The 19,084-nt window shown below is 31.5% G+C and overlaps 1 protein-coding gene across 3 annotated transcripts in view; it reads right to left on the reverse strand.

Moving 5' to 3' along the window:
• LOC114324547 (receptor-type tyrosine-protein phosphatase kappa) overlaps positions 1-19,084 on the reverse strand; it is a 328,598-nt gene that overhangs the window by 197,508 nt on the left and 112,006 nt on the right. For 2 of the 3 annotated variants that reach the window (XM_028272404.2, XM_028272403.2), the window contains exon 3: positions 7,281-7,399. In XM_028272404.2, coding sequence (XP_028128205.1) covers positions 7,281-7,399 — 119 coding nt within the window. The remainder of the gene's footprint in view (positions 1-7,280; positions 7,400-19,084) is intronic. The other variant, XM_028272405.2, reaches the window with a different exon arrangement.

Consider the following 19,084-nt stretch of genomic DNA (forward strand, 5'->3'; position numbering starts at 1 on the left):
TGCCGAAGTAAAGGTCAATGGATCTAAGATGGTTTGGTTATTTAAATAGGTTAGATCCACATAGACAACTAAAGTTAGTTTGGGAAGCAAAGGGAATTGGTACAAGGAGAAGAGGAAGACCGTGTCAACAATGGAACGATGCTGTGGAAAAATCACTACAAAGCAGAAACCTCACATGGAAGGAAGCCAAGGGAGGGACATCCAACAGAAAACTTTGAAGAGAGATGATTCGGAAACAAACTTTATATCTCGTGGTAAAAGAGAATCGGATTATACAGGGTGTAACAAAATACAGGTCATAAATTTAGTAACATATTTTGGGACTAAAAATAGTTCGATTGAACCTAACTTACCTTAGTACAAATGTGCACATAAACAAAGTTACAGCCCTTTGAAGTTACAAAATAAAAATCGATTTTTTCCAAGATATCGAAAACTATTTGAGATATTTTATTGAAAATGGACATGTGCCATTCTTATGGCAGTAATATCTTAAGAAAAGATTATAGTGAAATTTAGACATCCCATAAAAATTTTATGGGGGTTTTGTTCCTTTAAACCCCCCCAAACTTTTGTGTACGTTCCAATTTAATTATTATTGTAGTACCATTGGTTAAACACAATGTTTTAAAAACTTTTTTGCCTCTTAGTACTTTTTCGAAAAGTCGAGTTTTTATCGAGATATTTTGAATATTTGTCAAATCCACCACATATTTGTATATGGTTAAGTACGATTATGGAGACTTTGTAATAATATGAAAATTTATTTATGATTTGCATTTTTAGGTATATTTTGAACCATATTAAAAAAGAAGCCACATCTCGATAAAAGGTGCCTTATCAGAAAAATACAAAGAGGCAAAAAATTTTAAAAACACTGTGTTATTAAGCTATTAAGTTAATAGTATTGTCCGAAGTATTACTGTAACCTCATAATTTTCTGACTTATAGTGTTGGAAAAAAAATGAATTTGGGAAAATCAAATTAAATAACTTTTAAACTATTTGACCAATTGCTTTGAAATTTAAAATATAATTTAAGCTCAGGAAGTCTCAGCATTCCGTGTAACAAGAAGTATGTATGAGTAACTTTGTGTAAGAGTATGTAATATTAACTTAATTTTTACATAAGTTAAGAACATTTATAAAATCTCAAAATTTATGACTAATTTTTCAATTTTCTAAGCAACAAATAAGGATAGACATATTCAGCGAACGCTATATTGAAGTTTTTTATACGTTTTATGAGTTTCTTATTCTGAAATTTGTTTAGAATGCTTCACTTTTTAGTAATAGACGAGAAAAGCGAAAATTTACCGTTTTTTGATCTTCATTTGTTTATAACTATGTATATCATCAAAATCGGCTGCAGGAAACATATAGGTTATTAATATAGATGAATAGATGTCCCTACTACTCAAAAAATTTGGTTTCGGCCAGTGGCGTGCTGGAACTTTTCAAGCGGCCCGGTGATTTTATGGAAAAGCAGCCTCCCATCCTCATTTTACCTTCTATTATCAGGATGTTTTATTCGTTATTAAAAAAAAATAAATGAAACAAAAATATAGATTATTTTTGAATCAAATATAAAACTTCGAATTCAATGATTTTTTTAATTTGCTATATTTTTTCATTTAAGAATAATATTCTTACAAATAATAAATTAAAAAAGTTGATTAATAGCAAGCTGAAAATTTGTTAATAGCTTAAGGGTGTCTAGTCGGATAAACTTTGATATATCGGAACACTGGAACAGGGGCAGTTTTAATTGTGGAACAGGTTAAAAATTTGGAACGGCCACACCACGAAAACGGAACATTTATTTTGTCCGACAGAACAGACTTCAACTCTCCGAACAGAGATTAAACTCTCATGCAAAAATCAGACTGTTATTTATAACCTGTCATAATTCCTGTCATTTGACATATTCTACATGTTCCACTCATTAAAACGCCCATTTGGTGATAAATAGCAGTCTGATTTTTGCATGAGAGTTTAATCTCTGTTCGAAGAGTTTAAGTCTGTTCTGTCGGACAAAATAAATGTGCCGTTTTCGTGGTGTGACCGTTCCAAATTTTTAACCTGTTCCACAATTAAAACTGCCCCTGTTCCAGTGTTCCCATATATCAAAGTTTATCCGACTAGACACTCTTAAGCTATTAACAAATTTTCAGCTTGCTATTAATCAACTTTTTTTTCATACGCGGGATCCAGACCAAAATGACATGTATGACAATATTGTAAGCAGTAACGCAGAAACCATAACTTTCTGAATAAATATAATATGAATTTGATGTAGTTAAGATAAAAGTAAAATAAAATTTTAAGAATTTTTCAAGTAGAGTGCAATCATTTAAATATTCTTTCGCGATTATTTTATAAAATAATTACTTAACTCTTGATCAACAATTTCCGCATTAAAGTAGATTGTTGAGCAAATACGTCGATTATTCCATCATTTCTAAGCTCATACAAAGCTTCTTTTTCTATAGCCATTAGCATAACAGTGATCTTGTGTTAAAGTACTTCTTAACCGATTTTTTATGCATTTCAATGTTGAAAAGCTTTTTTTGCAAGATAATGGTGTCACTGAAAGAGTTAATAAATGCTTTATATTATACTATTTAAATTTGGATAAGCACACAGCACACTGATATAAGTTGTACTTATGCAAAACAGCGTAACAGCAAGCTATACAATCTTTACACTTTTTAGTACCACACGGAGGTGAAGTTTTCACGATATCAATATTGGCATTTGTTACTTCATGTTCATTATCACTTAGATTAATAATATCATATTATCATCCTTCATATTTTCTGTAGACTGAACATATTCATCATTAACTCGATCTTCTATAATCTCAGTATGTATTTTGCAAAATCCTATTTTTAATACAATCCATTTATCAGAAAAATCCACGAGTTGTTCTCTAATTGCAGTCGCAGAAATGGTAGGATAAAAATTTCTTAATTTTTCAGTATACCAATTTTTATTGTATCAAAATTTCTAGGATGTAGAGTGCTGAGATCGTCATAAAACGATTTGATTTGTCTTGATCAAATCGTTTTTCGATACTTCCAATAATTCGGTCCAAAATGTGCAAGACGTTTTTCCATTTTTATTCTGCAGAGTACATACATGTTTGAAGGAAATTGGAAAACCATAAATATACTTGTATGTATGAAAATAAATAATATTATCTGTAGCAATCTACTTATGTATATAGACTATAGAGTCTTATTCATTTACTTAAGCTGTATTTCACAATTAAAAAAATTAATTTTTTTAAAATGTTTTATTAATATTATTAGCAAAATTAACATCCGATTAGAAATTAAAAAAATATTTTTTTTATTACATCTAAAATTTTTTGTGAAAACCTATTTGACCGGCCTCAAGAGGCTGCGGCCTCTCGGTGATTGCACCGATTCATTTATATGGCCAGCACGCCACTGGTTTCGGCCTGGAGGGGGATGTATCATGTATCACGAGAAAAATCTTATTTCTCTGGACTATTAGTTTGTATGATGTATGTGTAAATGATGGTATAAAGTAAACATCCACAGTCCCATCCCAACAATATTTCACTAGTGTTCATTTCTTTTCTGCATTTAATCAAGTGAGGTATAAATAATTATACACGCTATAATCAGTGCACTTTCATCTACTTAACTCAGCATCAGATATTATATTATCACAAGTTTTGTTGACATTCGCTCGACCCCAAACAACGTTTTAGTTAACATAACAGAACATGTGTACTGTGTACCCTGCTAAATATTTCATAAAAGTATCGAGAAATCAACATCGTTAGCAGAGCAAACATTGCTTGTTTCTTGACTTTATCGGAAATTATGTGTATAAGAAATGCAAATTGTTGTATATAACGTACAATCCCTGTGTTCAATATACATAGGTATATACAGGGTGTAACAAAAATACAGGTCATAAATTAAATCACATATTCTGAGACCAAAAATAGTTCGAATGAACCTAACTTACCTTAGTACTAATATTCACATAAAAAAAGTTACAGCCCTTTGAAGTTACAAAATGAAAATCGATTTTTTCGAATATATCGAAACTATTAGAGATTTTCTAATGAAAATGGACATGGGGCATTCATATGGCAGGAACATCTTAAAACAAAATTATAGTGAAATTTGTGCACCCCATAAATATTTTATGGGGGCTTTGTTCCATTAAACCCCCCCCCCAAACTTTTGTGTACGTTCCAATGAAATTATTATTGTGGTACCATTAGTTAAATTTAATATTTTTAAATCGTTTTTGGCTCTTAGTATTTTTTCGATAAGACAGTTTTTAACGAGTTGCGGCTTCTTTTTTAATATGTTTACATAAAAATTTTATGGGGGTTTTGTTCTTTAAACCCCCCAAATGTTTGTGTACGTTTCAATTAAACTATTACTGCGATACCATTAGTTAAACACAGTGTTTTTAAAATTTTTTGCCTCTTTGTATTTTTCTGATAAGGCACCTTTTATCGAGATGTGGCTTCTTTTTTAATATGGTTCAAAATATACCTAAAAATGTAAATCATAAATAAATTTTCATATTATTACAAAGTCTCCATAATCGTACTTAACCATATACAAATATGTGGTGGATTTGACAAATATTCAAAATATCTCGATAAAAACTCGACTTTTCGAAAAAGTACTAAGAGGCAAAAAAGTTTTTAAAACATTGTGTTTAACCAATGGTACTACAATAATAATTAAATTGGAACGTACACAAAAGTTTGGGGGGGTTTAAAAGATCAAAACCCCCATAAAATTTTTATGGGATGTCTAAATTTCACTATAATCTTTTCTTAAGATATTACTGCCATAAGAATGGCACATGTCCATTTTCAATAAAATATCTCAAATAGTTTTCGATATCTTGGAAAAAATCGATTTTTATTTTGTAACTTCAAAGGGCTGTAACTTTGTTTATGTGCACATTTGTACTAAGGTAAGTTAGGTTCAATCGAACTATTTTTAGTCCCAAAATATGTTACTAAATTTATGACCTGTATTTTTGTTACACCCTGTATAATCCGATTCTCTTTTACCACGAGATATAAAGTTTGTTTCCGAATCATCTCTCTTCAAAGTTTTCTGTTGGATGTCCCTCCCTTGGCTTCCTTCCATGTGAGGTTTCTGCTTTGTAGTGATTTTTCCACAGCATCGTTCCATTGTTGACACGGTCTTCCTCTTCTCCTTGTACCAATTCCCTTTGCTTCCCAAACTAACTTTAGTTGTCTATGTGGATCTAACCTATTTAAATAACCAAACCATCTTAGATCCATTGACCTTTACTTCGGCAGTTTCTTCTCAAAATTTCTTTGAAAAAATATGTATTACCGAGATGTGGTGAGAGCATACATCTGTCTCACCACTCTGTTTCACCAGTTTAAAGGGCTTATACTAGTCAATAGTCACGAGTGTATGCAAATTTTGTACAGCTATATCTTAACCAATTTTTGCCTTACAGAAAAAGAAAAATTCTAAAATATTCAGAAAAGCGTGACCTAAATGTTTTCACTCTTTGTGCTTTTTGGTATCACTAATAAATTTTAAGTTATTTTGAAAAAACGCATTTTTTTCAAAATTAAACACTAAAAAAATTTACTTTAAAACCAAATTTTTTAAAAGATAAGCCCCTTGAACCGATGAAACCTACAGATCATATAAATATTAATAGTATTAAGTAAAGTAACTTGTGAAGCGGTAACGATTAATTTGATTTAATATGCTAAAGGGGGTGATTTTCCCGAGTTGGCCAAAAAACCTAATTTGACCAAAAAAAAGGGACCAACTTTATTTTGAGAGTAACTTGCTTACTTTTGATGCTAGAAAGAAACTTTTTTAGAAAAGGAAAATAAATATTTTTATCTACTCTATGTCATTTTATATATAAGTTTTTAGTTTGTGAAAACTGTCATTATCGATAGCAGTGCGTGAAGTGTTTAAAGTGTGTGTGAAGTAACAATGTATTTTAAATGGGGACTTACTTTTTCGCACTGTTTTTGACACACTTTCATATAATCAAATATCCTTAACTTTCGCGTTGTCATGGTGATGACATAATAAGCAATAAATTACGACAAAAGTTTTGACAGTTTTGTGGTTTGAAAGAAGTTAGAATTTTTAAATGTCAAAGTTCTAAAAATTGTAGAATAGAATTAAATTCCAGTGACGAACAGTTACAGTTTTTTATTTGTTCATCATAGATAAAATATTGTATGAAACTGTGCGTGAAGTACTTTTTGCGAACTTATGCGATTTATAGCACTCGCTCCGTTGTCGCTCGTGCTCTAAACATCGCGTGCGTTCGCAAAAAGCATACTTCACGAACTGTTTCATAAATAACTATTTAAACACTTTAAAAAGGCTGTATTGAGTTTTCCCCAAAACGTGCATAATTTTTTGGTTATTTCGCGTTGAAATATACGCTTTAAAATTTGACGGATATAAACATACATACAGTTCATACATATACCATTATTTTTACATTTTAGAAGCTATATTTTTGCTAAGAATATTTTTTTCGATAAACTACTTACTTTTTCAGTTATTTGCAAAAAACCACCTAAAAACGTGTTTTTTTTTGTTGAAAAATGAACATATTTACTCGCAAATAACTCAAAAAGTATTAACTTGGTAAAAAAATGCTATAGAACAAAAGTTGATTAGAATTAGTCAGTTTATCTATTTCCGGACTTATTTTGAACGTAGTCGATCTAGACGGTCCAGTTAGCTGAGGCGCAGTCGATCGACAAGTTTAGTGGATTTGCGATTTGCGATTTGCGATCGCTGGTTCGAGCCTCAGCTAGGTCATGAAATTGATAAAAGGCCAACGCCGTAGTATAAAACTCAATAGAGTCTACGGCTTAGTCTGGAATATACTGGCGTCTGATCGGCCTATTTAGGAGCGGTACGGCAAGGGATAAGGGCTTGCGGCTTCGTGATACTACTCCATAGATCCCAACCAAGGGCGTTGACGCCTAAGAACGGTGTATATATATACATATATTTTGAACGTATACTTTTTTACCGCTGAGATGGGGCGAAACTCACCCCTGATTGAGCGAAACTCACCCCCAGGGCAAAAGCACACATTGGCAAAATATAATTTTTCTTCTTTGGCATGTTACCTATGTGTATGCCAAATTTCATGTCAATCCAAGCGGTTTCTTAAAATTTGCAGCAAAAACCTCGATTCAATGTATGTACTAAAGATATAAAAATAAGAATTGTAGGAAATACTTACCTCAAATTCTAATTTATATAATACAGGAAACTTCCTCCGTTGATCACATATTTTCATAAAATCCTTCAGTTCTATTGGATTATCCGTTACTGTCGCTACCACACCACCGCCGTTTTCTTCTGAAACAAGGAAGAATTAGTAACCGTGTAATATAGTTTTCACTAAATAGTTTTTTAGCGCTTTTTGAAGGTATAATGCAATTTACTATCTCTAAAGAGCTCTAACTTACGCGGTTGAACAGAACTTTGGAGACACGGTTATAAAATCAGATCCTTTATCTGCTCTTGAGGAAATATCACAACCAATAACCAAAAAACACAACAATGAGTTGTTATGCCATATTAAAAAGACAATCGCTCGATTTAAAAATAATAGCAAAAAGACTTGGTCTTTATCTGGGTAAAAGGGCATGCCGGAATCAAAGAAAATGAGATAATGGATGAAATGGCAAAGAATTCAGCAACTTTAAATGAAACAGTAAATTTAACAATCTCCAGCGACTAGGTACATTCCAGAATTGCATAAAAAATTAAGAAATAAATGGGAAACTATTTGGCTCAAGTTTGTACAAACTTCGAGGAATCCATACACTTACGTATACCCACAACTTCCGCAAAATATCCCACATATATTTGATATCACGTTACTCGATTTTATTCCACATCCCTAAGTCGCTTAAGATTAAATCATGGCAACTTTCCTGTACATTTAGCTAAAATAGGAATGCGTACCAACTCTTTCGGTTCATGTCTGTGATAACTACTCTACTGCAGATTTAAATCATATAATCTTTAATTGTGAACTTAATAAATACCATACGAAAGCACTAATTGCTAGACTTCAGGAGCAGAATGTAAGTTTACCGCTGAATATTTCACACCTACTAAGCTTCAATACCAAAACTATTAATGATATCATATAATTTCTTAAAGATTCTAAAATAAAAATTTAATATAACCTCTTTAACTTTCAAATTAATATCTGTGGCAAAAAGTTTATCTAATGCCATCCCCTCTTTGTGAACACACACACACACACACACTATCTCTAAAAACAATAAAATTTTGAATCATTTTTTTTTCTTTGATATACTTTTTGTTCGGGCTATTTAATTTTCAAAAAAATTTTAACAAAGAGGAATATTTAGAATTATTAAAGAACATAGGTCTGGATCCCGCGTATGAAAAAAAAGTTGATTAATAGCAAGCTGAAAATTTGTTAATAGCTTAAGGGTGTCTAGTCGGATAAACTTTGATATATGGGAATACTGGAACAGGGACAGTTTTAATTGTGGAACAGGTTAAAAATTTGGAACGGTCAGACTACGAAAACGGCACATTTATTTTGTCCGACAGAATAGACTTAAACTCTCCGAACAGAGATTAAACTCTCATGCAAAAATCAGACTGCTATTTATCACCTGTCATAATTCCTGTCATTTGACATATTCTACATGTTCCACTCATTAAAACGCCCATTTGGTGATAAATAGCACTCTGATTTTTGAATGAGAGTTTAATCTCTGTTCGGAGAGTTTAAGTCTGTTCTGTCGAACAAAATACATGTGCCGTTTTCGTGGTCTGACCGTTCCAAATTTTTAACCTGTTCCACAATTAAAACTTCCCCTGTTCCAGTGTTCCCATATATCAAAGTTTGTCCGACTAGACATCCTTAAGCTATTAACAAATTTTCAGCTTGCTATTAATCAACTTTTTTTTCATACGCGGGACCCAGACCTAATAGTAGTTGATCCCATATTGACAGATACATATAATGTAAAATGATAACAGGTAGGTATTCAATTTTTTTTATTTATTCATTGCTAATTTACAATCTACTTCAATAAAGTTATAAGTAAATATAAAAATGTATACCATTTTTATTCATTCAGTTGCGGTGCGAAACCAAAACTGTCTTAATTTTTACTCAGATCAGAGAGTGCAGCCAGCACTCTTATCGACGATTTCACCTCTTTTTAGAGGTTCATCAGAGACTGCATAGGCTGCTTTTCTCTGGCCCAGGTAAAAATCTTCGACATATCTATCTCCCACCGCAACTGACGAGATGGTAGTAGGTGCCTAGCGGCATATGCTAAATAAAAGACTAAGTTTTTCAACCTAATAAAAATATTTGTAAATTAAATATTTTTAAAAGATTTTTAATTGAAAAACTTTATTGGCCCATTTCCTGGTGACAACCTCCAAGGTTTCTACAATATGCAAGCACATGGATGCTGCAGTGAAGACTAAGGGGAAGGAATTCTACACTATGCAATTCACAACCCCCGTCTGCAGCGTGGTAAAGTTCCAGCGGAAAATGGACCTAGTTACTCTATAGGAGTAATACTAATAAAAATAAAAATGTATACCATTTTTATTCATTCAGTTGCGGTGCGAAACCAAAACTGTCTTAATTTTTACTCAGATCAGAGAGTGCAGCCAGCACTCTTATCGACGATTTCACCTCTTTTTAGAGGTTCATCAGAGACTGCATAGGCTGCTTTTCTCTGGCCCAGGTAAAAATCTTCGACATATCCATCTCCCACCGCAACTGACGAGATGGTAGTATGTGCCTAGCGGCATCTGCTAAATAAAAGACTAAGTTTTTCAACCTAATAAAAATATTTGTAAATTAAATATTTTTAAAAGATTTTTAATTGAAAAACTTTATTGGCCCATTTCCTGGTGACAACCTCCAAGGCTTCTACAATATGCAAGCACATGGATGCTGCAGTGAAGACTAAGGGGAAGGAATTCTACACTATGCAATTCACAACCCCCGTCTGCAGCGTGGTAAAGTTCCAGCGGAAAATGGACCTAGTTACTCTATAGGAGTAATACTAATAAAAATAAAAATGTATACCATTTTTATTCATTTAGTTGCGGTGCGAAACCAAAATTGTCTTAATTTTTACTCAGATCAGAGAGTGCAGCCAGCACTCTTATCGACGATTTCACCTCTTTTTAGAGGTTCATCAGAGACTGCATAGGCTGCTTTTCTCTGGCCCAGGTAAAAATCTTAGTCTTTTATTTAGCAGATGCCGCTAGGCACCTACTACCATCTCGTCAGTTGCGGTGGGAGATGGATATGTCGAAGATTTTTACCTGGGCCAGAGAAAAGCAGCCTATGCAGTCTCTGATGAACCTCTAAAAAGAGGTGAAATCGTCGATAAGAGTGCTGGCTGCACTCTCTGATCTGAGTAAAAATTAAGACAGTTTTGGTTTCGCACCGCAACTGAATGAATAAAAATGGTATACATTTTTATTTTTATTAGTATTACTCCTATAGAGTAACTAGGTCCATTTTCCGCTGGAACTTTACCACGCTGCAGACGGGGGTTGTGAATTGCATAGTGTAGAATTCCTTCCCCTTAGTCTTCACTGCAGCATCCATGTGCTTGCATATTGTAGAAGCCTTGGAGGTTGTCACCAGGAAATGGGCCAATAAAGTTTTTCAATTAAAAATCTTTTAAAAATATTTAATTTACAAATATTTTTATTAGGTTGAAAAACTTAGTCTTTTATAAGTAAATATTTGTCACTGTCAATCAGTGGAGGGTTGAATAGAGAGTTATCAAGTAACCCTAGGAGAATACGGTAACGCTATTTTACTGTATACTTTACATGTTATTTATAACGTTACCGTATTCTCATAGAATACTTGATAACTCTCGAATAATTCGTCTATGAGATGGTTTGGATGGTTTGTGATGCTATTCATGTATCTTCTGGAGTAGTCAGCGATCACATCATTGATACTTATATGATGAAAGGAATGTTGAGGTCTGCATGAAGGGTTTGGTTTGACACGTACCATGGGGCTTTAGGTAACTTACGAATAATCTTTGACTGGAATGTCTGTAGTATTTTGGTGTTGGATGGTTTGCTACAGCCCCATAGCTCTACTCCGTATGCCCGCACTGGTTTGGGTATTGTTTTATAGATGGTCAGTTTGTTTTATAATGAAAGTTGCGATCTTCTGTTGATTAGCCAGCTCATATTTTTAACTTTTAGGTCGAGGTGTAGTCGTTTAGGTCGAGGTCAATATGTGATCTCCAAGTAAATTTTTCGTCCAAATGAAGGCCCAGGTACTTTACTTCTGTTTTTATTGGTATAGGTGAATTATTTAGGTGTAGTTGTGGACATCTAATTCTTAGATTCGAGAAATTTATGTGACAAGATTTGTTTGTGTTGAAGTTTATTTTCCAGCATTTAAGCCAGTCTTCTAGTTCATCGAGATGATTTTGAAATTTGTTAAATGCTAATATTTCGTTGATGTCTGATGCTAGTATACCAGTATCATAAGCAAATGTTGTCATTAGTATATTTTTGCTAATAGGAATATCAGCAGTGAAAATTTGGTAAAGGAATGGGCCAAGTACACTGTCTCGAGGTACTCAGGATTTTATATGGTGGTAGTTGGATAGGGTTCCTTCGTATTTAACTTGGAAGTATCTGTCAGACAAATATGATTTAAAGAGGAGATAGATTTGGTCAGTTAGCTGAGTTTTTATTTTGAAGAGAAGAGACTCGTGCCACACTCTATCAAATGCTCGCTGTATATCGAGGAATGCTACTATACAGATTTGTTTCCCTTCTAGGCACTTTTTTTATTTTGTTGGCAAATCTATGGCACTGTTGTATGGTTGAGTGATTTGAAAACCAAACTGGCGATCTGGGATCAGGTTTTCTATAGGTATTGTTTTTCTATTCTGTTTCTTCAGTTTGAGGTTTACCATGTTTAGGTATCGTTATAATTTGTACATACTTCCATTGCACTGGAAAATAGCAGTCTCAGAAAGCTATTAAAAATAATAGTTATTAAGACGATATGGGAGATTTTTTAAGATTTCGTCAGTTATAAGATCAAACCCTGGAGCTTTATGAGAGTTAAGCAGGTTGATCCCATTACGGACTTCCTTTGGTGAGAAATATTTTAGTGGTAATGATAGCAGAAAGGGTGCATTAAGGAAGTCTATAATTTTCTCAAGCAGATTCTGGCTAGAATCTGCCCCATACATAAAAAAGGAGATAAACAAACATGTGAAAATTATAGGGGAATAGCACTCCTAGAGACAGGGTATAATATATTAGCACAATGCATACGTGTAAGACTGAACGAATTCATGGAGGATACTGTGGGGGAGTACAAGCAGGCTTTCGATCCAACCGTTCGGTAACAGACCAGATTTTCACGCTAAAAGAATTACAAGCAAATTGCTATGAGTACAAAACTACCCTGTATGCGCTGTTCATAGATTTCAAGCAGGCATATGATCGTATAAATATAAAAGAAATGTACCGTGCTCTGAAAGAATTAAAAATTTCCAAAAAATTTATTAGCTTGATTGAAATGACGTTGACAAAAACGAAAAGTGAAGTAGTGTGAAAAGACGTCTCAGAGGACTTCGAAATCAAACAAGGACTCAGGTAAGGTGACCCGATGTCAACCAAGTTATTCAATCTTGTTCTTGAAGTAATAATGAGGAATTGCAGCATAAAAATGGAAGAAACCATATTTAAAAATGAACATCAATGTATAGCTTTCGCTGATTATCTAACAACATTAGCAAAATCAAAGAAAGAATTGAAAAGAATTGTGAAAAAGATAGGTTTGGCCTAAAAAGATAAATGAAAAGAAAACTAAGTACATGATAATGGGGGATACACAGCAAGACAATGAAGAGTTTATAAAAATACAAGGGGAGAAAGATTATATATACAGTTTTGACTGAGTGGAAGAGTTTACCTACCTTGGTGTAAAAGTAAAGGAAAATGGACATGAAGATAAAGAAATAGAATCCAGAATTACAAAAGGCAACCAGAAATACGGAATGCTAAGATCCCTAATGAAGTCTAAGTTTGTTTCAAGAAAAACAAAAGAAAGAATTTACAAGACAGTGATTAGAGCTACGGTTGTATATGGAGCTGAATTATGGGTTTTGAGAAAGGCAGATGAAGAAAGATTAGAAAGATGGGAGAGGAAAATTCTCCGATCAATTTACGGAGGCATAAATACACAAATGGGATGGAGAAGAAGGACAAATAAAAAGTTGGAAGAGTTGTATACGGAACCAAAAATCACCGCAATAATAAAGGCGCATAGAATAAGATGGCTGGGACATGTGAAAAGATTGGAAAATCACAGAATGACCAGGATGATATTGAACAGGAAACCAGTCGGGAAAAAAAGGAAAGGAAGACCCCGTAAAAGATGGTTTGACAGCGTCCAAGCAGGTTTACGTGAATTAAAAATAGATAACTGGAGAAGCAAGGTATTAGACAGAAGATAATGGAGATAAGTGGTAAGAAGAGCGCAATAGAAATTGTAACACAAGAATATGCCATGAACTTTAAAATGAAAGCTGTATATGTATATATTTATATAATGTGTTTTTAATAGACAAATTATTATTGTATAGGTATTGTATATAGTAAAAAAAAAGTAATTGTGTATTTCACGCTCAGGGCCTACATGGCCTGTTGAGCAAAATAAATAATAATAATAATTTTCTCGTCGTTTATCGTTGGCAGGTGGGGTGAAGAAGACGGTTGATAGATGTTCTGCGAATCTATTGCATTTCTCTATATCTGATGGAGCCCAGTTTCCGTTATTTTTCCTAATTGGTGATTTCATTACTATCGGTTTCTTGTATTTCTTTTTAGCTCAAAGAGAGTTGTCGTTAAGAGATAGGTTTGTGACATATTCACAAAATTCACATATTCAATTCAGAAAATGATTTGTTTTTTCGACAAGATGGCGCAGCTCCATATTATAGCATAAAGTAAGGCGATACTTTAATGGAATATTTCTTAAGCCACCTTTACACGGTCAATATTATTGAAGCAATATCGATATTGATCAATATATTGAACGTGTAAGGAATACATTGAAACAATATTATCATTGAAAAATATTGCATCAATAATATGGCATCACTAATATTGACCGTTGGCTTTAGACAATGTATTGGACGAAAAGGGTTTATTGAAGAATGGCAGATTGAAGATTGAAAGTTTATTTGAAGAAAGTGGATTTTTTTGTTCTTCTTAATGGTGGTACAGGCTCTTTTTCAACGAAAACATTTCGTTTATAAATTCGCAAAAGTGGGTGTGTTATTGCGTTGCCGCTCCTGCAATCCTCAGATCAGATTTATCGATGGATTCTTATGTAGTTTTTTCCTCTGAATCCAATTCTGAAAACGGCATTTAGATATTTCTAACCGTCTTCGAGATAATCGACCTCAAAGTCTAAAATGTGACGTCACAATCGTTTTATTTTCTTCCGACACACTACACTTCTAGCTGAAATCGTTGCTATTAAGTAGGCTAGTTTTTTAATTTCGATTTGTTAAGCAAATCATAGGTTATTTACATTTGAGTTTGACACTTCGTGAATGTCAAAATAAATTTTAAATTAAGTATTAATAAATCATCAATGACATTTGATAGTGAATTTAATTATTAAATAAAATAAATAAGATGTTCAAAAATACAATTTGAATAAATTTTAAAAGCAATAATTTATTAACAGCTTTAAAAGGGTTTATACGAGTATACGGCCTCCCCTTTACGATAAATTCATTTGCTATGAAATTACAATATAGTCGGTTCGCTAAACTCGACACAACTGGCTAGTGATTTTAGTGGGTAATTTTTTTGTTTTTTGCGAATTTTGCCAAAATTGGCAAAATTACTAATTATTTAGTAATTATTAACTAATCAGTAATCATTTTTTTGCCAAATTGGCAAAATTATTGACTAAAATCACTAGCCAGTTGTGTCTGAGTTTAGCGAACCGACAGTATATGAAATAATATTGTTTGGTATAAAAAAGTATGGTCTGATATGTGCAATTACATCCTTCTAATAATAATGGAAAAAATATTTTAAGATTTTTCTCAAATTATGGATTCCAACAACATTTTAATTTATAACTCTTTTATTTTTAATTTGACGAAGAAAAGTTATTCTTCATAAAAAGCTCTTCATGTTCAAAGATTTATTCATCAAATATAAAATTTTATTAATTTTATACGAGGTATTAAAAAAATATGAATTTCGACCAAGAGTAAACTACCTTTATAGTTCATAACATTTAATTTAGAATGATATAATTGCACATTAAAACATAATTATTAATTCTAAACTACTTTTCATAATAGCAATTTTCCATATTATGAATTAAAATATGTAGATAAACAAAGTTTTCGTTATGATAATGCTCGCATTTTCAGCTTGTTAATAATGTATTTAGTTACAGAGTAATTTCCACGTACTAACATATTTCTCAAATTGGGCTCTGTACCGCCATTCTTTACTATATTACGAATAGGTATGTGTGCCAAATATCTCATCAAACTATTCAAAATTAAAGCCGCAATCTTGGAACGCGTTTTCCGTTTTGATGACGAGCTATTGTAGCCTCTTAAAGTCGTCGACTTGCGAAATATCGAATTTATTCCAAACATTTGCACCATACTGTATGCATTTCATAATATTCCACACTAATTATGTTGGATAACGTTTTTGCTCTGCAGAAACATCAACGAGATTCAGAGATTTAGCCACAAACAAGCTCGATAACCCTGGAGGATAAGCTCCGTGACATACTCATTGTGGCCGTCCAAGTCCTTTTGTGGAATTTCTGTTTGGAGCGTTTTCCTCCTTTTGCCAGCTAATTACTTGGCCGAGAACTCTATACGTTTGGGAATTCTGACTGGTCCCTCGTGCTTTTCGTCCTTTTTTAGTGTATGATTACTACACGGTAATAATTAACTATTCGAAATGGGAAATAAGCCACAATTTAACTAAAAAATGAATTTATTAACCAAATTGAAAAGTTTTAGATGCAGAATTCACCACTATAATAAAATTAAAATCGTAAATAGTTATCTAAATCTGAAACTCTTCGTGTTGAAAGTTCTTTCTGGTACATCCTTAATCTGAGACTTTTACAATTTATAAGACAGCAGACGACGAATATAGAAAACAAAAAGGACTCCACTATATGCAATCACATTCCGTTTTCATTCGTCTAGGAAAAGAACAGAAAGAAGCTTCCTAGTACTCAAATCTGAGTAAAGATAGAAAAGTAAAAGATGGTTTTGCGTATGCCAAATTAAAGTAGAAGAGTGATAGTATTAAAACGTATTAAAAAAAGGTAAAAAAATTAATGAATATAGTCAAAAATCTTAATGCCAAACTTTTGAAATTTTGTAATTTATAAACATTTAGAATAACTTTAAAAATATTCTCCGTAGATATTTTTATACATTCGAAAAGCTAGTATTTTAACACGAATTTTCAAATAAAAAAATTTAGCCTTGGTTCATTTGGGACAAAGTTGGCAATGTGTGTTTTTTTTTAATTCACGGCTAATTTGTTTATAATAACTAAGGAATCTCACTGATGTCATTTTAAAAAATAGAGTTTTTATTTTTTGTTAAAAAATTTGCACAGCCATTGTACCTTCACAACAACCTCTACGAATTTTCAAAAATGTAGTTCAAACGGTTACTAGGGGGAGCCTACAAATCCACCGAGTTAAAATACCGAAACATCAATTTCAAACTACATATAATAATATAATAATACATATAATACATATAATACATATAATAATACAATTTTCTGTATCTCCATATCAACTCAATGGATTTTTATCTTTCTTGTTTTAATTTGTATGTAATTTCTACGTACATTTGAAATATGTAATTTGTTTATAAATTTATTAATTAATAAACAGTCTAATTTGTTTAAACAATTCTTGGAAAATATATTTTTTACAAAAATCTATTTTTTTAATCATAGGATCATTAATGATCATATTTATAAAAAGTTAAATTACACATTAATAAATAAATTATTTTTATAGGGGAGTGCATTAGAACGAAAATATGCATTGTTTCGGAAAAATTCAAACATGCTTAAATTTTTCTAAAGCTTTTTTTGTTAGTTTATATGCATACATCTTAAAGTAAAAAGTTCCACCCGCAGATTTGGCCGCTAATTGTTTATTAATTGTTTAAGCAATAACAATTGTTTTGTATTAATAATTTTAAAAAAATCGTTAAATTCATCCTTTTACTTTGATCAAATATGTTTCTATTTTGTTTTTGATTATACTGAATCCGAATATGGCATTGCAATTTGAAAATTCTTATACAGAAGATCTTATACAGTATGTCTGCCTAGCTAGGAACCACATGGAAAACTTTTTTATTGTCAATTTTACGAAAAAAAGTTATTCTTCATAAAATGCTCTGGATAGTCAAAAATCTAAAACTCAACCATCAGATATCAAATTTTATCAATTTTATACGAGTTATGTCAAAAATATGAATTTCGTTAAAGAGTAAAGTACCTTTATATTTCAGAATATCAAAAAATGCTATTATGAAAAGTTGTTTGAAATTAAAAAATATGTTTAAATATACAATTACATTATTCTAATCAAAAAATTTTTTCCAAATTTTTCTAAAATTACGGATACTCATCATCAGTTTATTACAATTATGATAACTATTTTATTATCACTTTTACGAAAAAAAGTTATTCTTCATAAAATGCTCTCCCTGGTCTAAAATCTAAGATACAATCATCAGATATCAAACTTTTTTAATTTTATACGAGGTATGTAAAAAATATGAATTTTTCTGAAGAGTTAAGTGCCTTTATTATTCACAATATTCTAATTAGAAGGATGTAATGGAACACTAAAACACATTTTTTAATTAAAAACAACTTTTCTTAATAACAATTTTCGATATTTTCAAATTTAACGATACTTTACTCTGGAGTAAAATTCATATTTTCTGACATACCTCGTATAAAATTCATTAAATTTGATATTTGATGATTGCATCTTAGATTATATACTATGCAGAGTATTTTATAAAGAATAACTTTTTTTCGTAAAACTGATAATAAAAAAGTTAAAAGTTAAAAAACAGACATACTGTATAAGAGCTAAAAAAATTTTTTTGCTGAACATTTATTATTGTTGAAGTTCATTATTAAATGTATTTTAGGTAAGTTTTCCAGAAAAAAGTTTTGATCACTTTATATAAACATTTTTTTAGCTGGTAATTTTCGGTTTTTGTATTACATTTTTGTTATCTTTCTTAATTTTCTCAAAAAGGAATAGTCTATTTCATTTCTAAAGTAAAATAATTCAGTGCATTTTAAAGATTACATCCTAGGCTTTAAAAGAGCACTTATAAAACTGTAATAGATCTGTTCAAACTTGAGTAATACCGTCTTAAAATGGTGGTAATTCTATAAAACTACGAAGATTTCAAAAATTACATTTTTTAAATTGGGGGTTTTATAAGAAAAATTGTATTAGTTACACATTTTTAAATAATTTTTAAACAAAATTCATGTAAGGCTCATTTTCCGCCCCCACCGTACTTATGCCTATGCATTTTATTTCTTTTTATTATAACCATAAGATAGCGTAATTATTCTTCTTTTAGGTTCAATTTTTAAAATTTCATTTGATCCATTAGTTAAAGAATTATATTAAAATAACTCAACCGTGCATTTCGCCGTACGCTAGTTTACAGTGCGTCAATGTTTGTGAGAAGGGTGACTTTAGCGTTATAAATAAAAAATTATAGAAGATACAGATTTAATTTTAAAAAATTCTTTATATGTATAAGGTTTTTTTTTGTACAATTTTCTAAATTTTTCAATGGTCAAGTCAGTTTTGTTCTAAAATTTATATTTTCTGAGTTATTTAAAAAAACGTCAAACTTCGTAGTTCATTTGTTTAATAAAAAATGAAGCACCCACTTCTCG

This window comes from Diabrotica virgifera, chromosome 8 (genome assembly GCF_917563875.1).
Source record: "Diabrotica virgifera virgifera chromosome 8, PGI_DIABVI_V3a".
Classification (NCBI taxonomy): Eukaryota; Metazoa; Arthropoda; class Insecta; order Coleoptera; family Chrysomelidae; genus Diabrotica; species Diabrotica virgifera.